Raw genomic sequence first — 6,953 nt, 5'->3', positions numbered from 1 at the left:
GGGAACAGTACACATGGATTTTGGATTCACCTCCCGGGACACCCATGTCATGGTCCTCGTAGACCAGTGGTCAAGATACCCAGAGGTGGAGTTCATAGAATCCACCTCACTTGAAGATGTGATGCCTGGTCTCGAGAAGATATTCGCCACCCATGGACTCCTCGATGAAATTTGCACAGACAATGGCCCGCCCTTTCAAAGCGGAGGATTCTCAGAATATCTCCAAAACCTAGGAGTACGACATCGTAAGATAACGGCGGCTTGGCCCAGGTTAAAACAGTGAGGCAGAGAGGATGATGAGGACCCCTAATAAAATATTCCACATTGCACACGGAGAAGCAGAGTGTGAGTAGCGAGCCCTATACCAGTTTTTGTCAGTCTATCGTACCACTCTGCACTGCTAGAACTGGGGTACTGCCAGCAGAGGCCCTTTTCCAGTGATGCCCAAGAGGACTGTTGCTGAATCATTCAATCCGTAGTCAGGGAGTGATTGATGAGGACATGGTACTCGACCGCAGGAGAAGAGCAAATGAGAGAGAAAATATCAGGAGGTGATCACGAAACCAGGAGGTGGAGGTAGGGGACAGGGTGCTGATATGGTCCAGACACCCCAAAGGGAAAATCTCCCTAGCCCATGAATCTACACCCATGGAAGTGATAATGACCTAAGGTACCAAGATTACTGCCTCTCACGGCCGAGCAACAGTGACAAGAAACTCCAGCTTCTTCCGGAAAATTGCAGAGCCAACAGATGATGGATGCAGTGACAGTCCTATTAGTCAAAGGAGAGTGGGTCCCCCACGATGGCCAGGCCTAGAGAGTGAGGAGTCCGATCTAGGGGAACCGGAATCCAGCAATGGCGAAGAGCAGGCAATAGACCAGGGGGAAGAGGTGGGAGTCTTAGAGAGGAAGATCCCTGATGTGAAAGATGATATCCGGAGAGAGAGCACCACCGGCACTCGGCATATCTGAAGGACTTTAAGGAGAACCTCCCTTCAGATAGATCTTGGTTCGTCTAATGACATTGGTTATTGTGACTGTAGTTCTTTCATGGACCATTTGGTTTCACCTGTTGTGAGAATGCCATGTCTGTATTATTTGGTCATGAAAAAGGTGGAGTGTGGTGTGTTCCTTTAAGAGCACTGTGACGTATCGAGTCACGAGGCCGAGTTAATAAAGGAGGGCAGTCCACGGCAAGGTGGTCCAGTGTGCACAGGGACCTCAAGCAGCTAAGCTGGTGTCTGTGTGAGTTCTTGACAGGGGTGGCCGGCCTCATCTAGACATCACCACAGACCTAAACATAAAATGCTAATACTGCCCATCTCTCTCATTGTCTTCGGGACTGAAAGGGGAGGTCCCCTGCCAAGAAATTAACTTTAGCGTGTCCTATAAGTTACACCCCGCTATCCGTAGCGGCCCGGGTGCACCCGACAAATTTACATCTATGAGGGGACTGGCACCTCAGATCACTTGGAGTGAGAGATGAGCAGGGAGATGAGGCAAGTCATGAGTGGGGTGATTGTACACACACCCGCGCAGAGGCTTTACGCTGGGCTGCTTCCAGGTGCTTGCAATTGTTCTGCCAGAATCCTTGGGTATGAGCTCCACAGACAAATAGTCCTCTTTCCTAGCCCTCCCTGCAAATATTTGCAAAAACTGGTGTTATGTAATATTCAGCAGGGGCGCAATGAAACCTACATTTTGGTGGGTGCTAACTGGTGAGGGTCCACTTCAGAAACTGGGCAGAGCAAACATGGAGACCCTGCCCCCTATGTTCTACCCCAGGGGTTGTCTGGCGTGGGGTCCAAGTATCAAATGGTAGCAGCCCAGCATTACACATAAGCACACGCAATTACACATTCACTAATTTCAACATTGCGTTCACCATTCACTCGCTCATTTACATGTGCATCCAAACCCCATATATCATACATTACATACACACTCCTTGCAGACATACATAAGCTAACATGCAACTCCCTTTAACACTGCTAGTTTCAGAAAAGGATACCCTTGTATCTCTGTCTAACAAAGAGCAAGTGTGCACATCAGGCCCTTCCCCTGGATGTGAAAGAACATATAACATTGTTTGTTATAGATGTACGCTGGCACAAGTGAGGGTGAACACAATAACACTTTAAAAACGCTGGTTTCAGGAAAGGCTTCTTTCCCCTCTGACTTTGACGAACAAAAATGTAAATATGGAAGCCCCGCCCCTCAGCTCACATTTTGGGGCGGGAGGTGGGTGAAGCAAGAGTAGCTCATCGTCGAGATAACTTTGTCTTGCTGAAAGTTTTGATCTGTCAGTGTGGGTTGTTGGACACCGAGGATGTGCCTCATTACTCCAATGTCACTGTTTGAATGCGTAGTCGCGTTATGATATGCTTCTTGAGGCCAAAAGATTATCTCACTGGCATTGCAGGCCTGGTATCCGGTATCTCATCCAGTCCCAGTTTCCCCGCCTCCCCCCCTTTACTTGGCGGTCTTGGGCCACCGTTTGACTGCTGATTGGCTGCATTAGCCTGAGCACCGCCCTGTGAGGCTGAGCACCGCCCCAGACCCTCTTCGAGCAGTCACAGACCAGAGCAGCAAAGTACCGAGCTGCGCTCAGTTGTGTAATAGATAAAACACTGTTCTGAGAAAAATATTACATTCCCAGGCTCCAAGACTCGAGAGCATCCAAAGGGAGCGGAGAGACAGAGAACGGGTGCGTTGGAGGGACGCCCAGGGACAAGATAGTGAAGCGGATCTCAGAGGCAGGCGCCGGAGCAGACAAACTCAGCCAAGCTGGAGGTACGGTTACGATCTGCGTGTGGACCACGGTGTCCGCTTCTGCATCTGGTACTTAATGTGGATTTTGAAAACCTGGACTGGTTTTATTTAATAGCCGTCAACGGGTTTCTCGACATGGTTTAAAGTGGGGCTAGCTAGGTTCCCGCCGTGTGTTGTTTGGCGCTAGCTAAGCTTCCGCCGTGTGTTCTTTGTTGATGTTGCGGTGTGCTGTGCATACATTAAACGTACGTGATATGTTGTAGATCGTGTAGTGATTGTGCGAGAAATTTGGGATCGGTTGCCGGGTCTCGAATTAGGTACTGCAAGTAAGTTCTGGACCAGGGTCCGACTATGGGTTCTTTCCACGGTGTTACCGGCTCCCAAGTGCGGTTACTCTTACTGGACGTCTCGCTTCCGTTTCAGTCACTTGCTTTCCGTTTTCGATCTGGCACTAGATTTTTATTTTTTTTATTTAAAGAATGTTCACTTTTCAATAATCAATCAAGTATTCACAGACGTATATAAAACGTATATAACAAAAGGATTTAGTAATAGAGGGAAGACGATGGTAAGAGTAGAAACGGGGGTGGGGGGAGGTACGAGGGGATCATTGGAAGGATGAGCAAAGATAGGTGGATGAATCTCAAGGTAAATCCTATCCAGGCCCCATCATTTTTTAAATTAATTGTGGTACGGTTTCCAAAAAAAAACTCCAGCAAAAAGAAAACGCACTTTCTTTCCCCTAATGTGCATATAACAATAATCAATATTATACAAAGAATAGGAAAAAGTTAGCCAAGCCAAAATATAAAAACAATTACAGTTTTAGGAAGTGCAAGGCAGCTATAGAAGGGTGCCTGTCTACTTTAGTGTTGTGACCCGTCGGCGGCTCAGGGTGGGCGAGTTTGTGGGGATGTTGGACCTTTTTATTTTCCAGCTCAACCATCCATGCATTTCTCGGCATTTGGACGGGTGTGTAAAATGTTTTTTTTTTTTTTTTTCTTGCAGGGGCGCGCGGGAAAGATGGAGGTCCTTCGGATGGCCACGGAAACATTTGTGAAAGATGTAAAGCCTGGGCTCAAGAACCTCAACGTCCTTTTCATTGTCCTTGAAACTGGTGAGTGTGCTGGTAACGTTCAGCCCTTCTCGCGATTGGTGACTGGCTGCAGCCGGATTCTGCCACCTCCACGAATGACTGTTCATTCGTGCATTGCAGTACCCACTGGAAGACTATTTTAAAACGTAGCATGCCTTCGAATCATGATGCTAGCTAGGTACAACATGGGGACACTCCTATGGCTGTTGAGTAATCGTAGGCTACAGGGGGAGGCAGTGTGTGGTGGTTAGCTACTGAGTGAGTCTAAATCGTCTAGCTCAGCTGTTGTAGGGACTGAAATAAGTGGGAGCTGTTTGGCTGCTAGTTGTAGGTTGGTTTTGTGCCATTCCGTCCGCGTGGCTGGGTAAAGCTGCAGAGGGGCCCAACAGTTGTTTCCCAGACAAAATCGCCTAGTGTAGCTTTCGGTCTTATCCGCGACACATTCACGCAAACCTTTGCGAGAAGTTAGCTCCTTGACCCATTTATCTGCCTTCCTCTGTTGACCGAAAATGATGGGCCCGGTGGGGGTGGGGGATGGTTTTTTAACTTATTGTGTAAAATATATTTATATATTTTTTAATAAAGGAAACGAATAGTGGCAAAAATATATTTCGGATGTCAACTGTGCAGTCGCTTTGTGGCTTTTATGTTATAACATCTCATGATGCAGCACTTACACTTGAACTGGGAGGCACCTCGCTCCTTACGTTGTGAAAGCTAAGCGCATTGTAAGTGGTTAATGCAAATCCTAGATACAGGCCACGCTCCCCCTGATACAATATGGACACCGTGCCTGGGTGAAATTGGATAATGTAGCACACTTGGAAATGAATTGGTAAAAACTGTAATGGAGCATTTGGAGGCTATTGGTATATTTGCAAAGGAATTAGAAAATCCAGGTTGTTTCTTGCAGAAATTAGTAAAGTCCATGGCATGGGACCGGCGGGCTTCTATTGATTTGTCTGTGAAACTGCGATACCAAGGTTTTGTCCGACAGTTTTGAACCAGGTATATACACCGTAGCCATTAGAAAAAAATGTGCAGCCCGGCTTTACAGCGCTTTTCTTTGCAACTCCAATTAAATCTGCTTTCGGTTCTTGAAATGGCTGGAACCTGGTCAATCATACCTTTGTCACGCAGAGTCTGTAGGCACATGTCGACAGGCTGTGAAGGTTTCACAGTATATGTCGATCAAGGCTAGGAAGGGTTTTGCTCTCTGTGTCAGGGTATCAGACAGACATTTTGGTTGACTCTTTATGCTGCAGAGTTTCTGATAATAGCCGCGGCTTATCATGTTTGGGGGGCGGGGGGAAATGGTGGTACCCATGAAGAATTAAGAAATATGGAAGCAATGGGAAAAGCTAATATGGATGCAATGGGAAAAGCTTATATGGATTTACTATGCTTATGAGGGTAGTGAGTTTTGTATTTTTACTAATGGTGTGTAACTTCTTTTAATTGCTTTGTGGTAGTAAATATAAATATCTGTTTTAAAAGTTGGGTATTGCATTGTCTATATTGTACGATGAATTAATATATACGTGTAATTTTATAAAGGATTTATATTGTACCGATCAACATTTTGTAATTATGTGAAAGGCTAGGCAACTAGCCACATATATAATGTGGCATTTATAACGCTCCTCTACACGAGTGTTTCTAGGCGCAACAAGACAAGGAGGGGAAACAAAGAGAGGACAAAATAATGATCTTACTAGGCCATGTGAAATTCAGATCACGCTAGTGCTAGGGGGAGGTGAAGTGCAGTTTACTCACAAGTGCAGCCAGTGGGTGGCTCATAAGTGCAGAGAGAAGGGACTGTAGGGTTGCAGATACAGACCCTTAAGTGCCGGGGAGCCCGGAGGCAGTGCGAGGGCAACTGGACATGCAGGAGTCTGGGCCCAAGTTCAGAGGGTGACCAGTGTGCATAGTCAAACATCACTAGCCAAAGGCTAGTGAACATTTTGAACCCTGGTAATGTATATTAAAACAGGTAAAAATAACAAATTTCCATGTGTACTGGGGAATATTCGTGCCAACTATTTAAAATGGAAAGATCGGACTAGACATTTTCTCTAGCCTTGTGCACGTGTGCTTTCCAATAGTTGGTGTTTAATTCAGGGTTCATTGATGAACATAGCATCCCTTTACTGGGGTCCAATGGTTTTATGTACAAAAGTGCTCTCATTGTGAACGCCTTATCAATCCACTGAGATAGGGGTGAGCGTGTGTTAGGCTCCCAACATGCGCAGAGATACTGTGTCTAACATGTTTATAACTCGAGCACCACCGGTTTACAACTTTGTCGTAATAACTCCCCTTTCTTAGACATCTATACAATGTTTTTGTTTACGCAAGTGCCAGCTGTGAATGCCTATCAATCAACTGAGATATGATTTATTTTATTGAAGTGCAGACCTAGCTCAAGAGCTGTACGGAGCGTGTGTAGCCAATATTATGGCTGGCATCTTTTAACAGTACTGTGAGTTGAGGTCAACATGTTGGTACGTGCGTCAGTTGGAATCAGTCCTTTGAAAAAGCCATGTGTTGAGGGATTCTACGCTGGCACTGGGATTGAGTTCCAGAGGGTGGGTGCGTGACGAGAGAAGGCCTGTTTGCTGGTCCCCTCTGATGTTGTGATTCAAGCAGATTGGTCGATTTGCTGCACGAGAAGCATTTACCAACAGACATATGGAGCTTATCGTCCCGGTACACTGCTGTACTACTTACGACTGCTTTGTAGGTGATACATACAGTCTTGAGAACTATGGTAGCCTGGAGAGGAAGCCGATGTACGGCGGGGGTGATTCCGTCAAATTTCTGTGCACCTGTAATAAGGTGTGCTGGGCTGCTTTCAGGGGAGCCAAGTGAGCAGCTCGGGCCCCGTCAGGGGGTCATTTCCCCCATTGATGCACAAGATCACAAGTTCCTGCACTAAAGTCCAGGCGTCCTGCGCCCCGGATGAAGGGTTTTATTCTTGGAAGGGAACAGTCGAAACCAGGCTGTTGGGCCTTCTTGGGTATTTGTTTCTGGAAGGACAGGCTGCTGACAATGGTGAAGCCTCAGGATTTTGTTGGGTAAGTCA

At 46.6% G+C, this 6,953-nt stretch overlaps 1 protein-coding gene across 1 annotated transcript in view; it reads left to right on the top strand.

Moving 5' to 3' along the window:
• The first annotated feature begins 2,556 nt into the window (after positions 1-2,556).
• Positions 2,557-6,953, top strand: part of NABP2 (nucleic acid binding protein 2) — a 39,152-nt gene continuing 34,755 nt past the window's right edge. The window contains exons 1-2 of the mRNA XM_069653749.1: positions 2,557-2,793; positions 3,781-3,889. Of these exons, the coding sequence (XP_069509850.1) occupies positions 3,796-3,889 (94 nt within the window). The 5' untranslated portion in view covers positions 2,557-2,793; positions 3,781-3,795. The remainder of the gene's footprint in view (positions 2,794-3,780; positions 3,890-6,953) is intronic.

The sequence above is a fragment of the Ambystoma mexicanum genome, chromosome 3q (genome assembly GCF_040938575.1).
Source record: "Ambystoma mexicanum isolate Mex_15411 chromosome 3q, UKY_AmexF1_1, whole genome shotgun sequence".
NCBI classification, from domain to species: Eukaryota; Metazoa; Chordata; class Amphibia; order Caudata; family Ambystomatidae; genus Ambystoma; species Ambystoma mexicanum.
The sequence above is the reverse complement of the archived record's forward strand: the minus strand, read 5'-3'. Positions and strand labels throughout refer to the sequence as shown.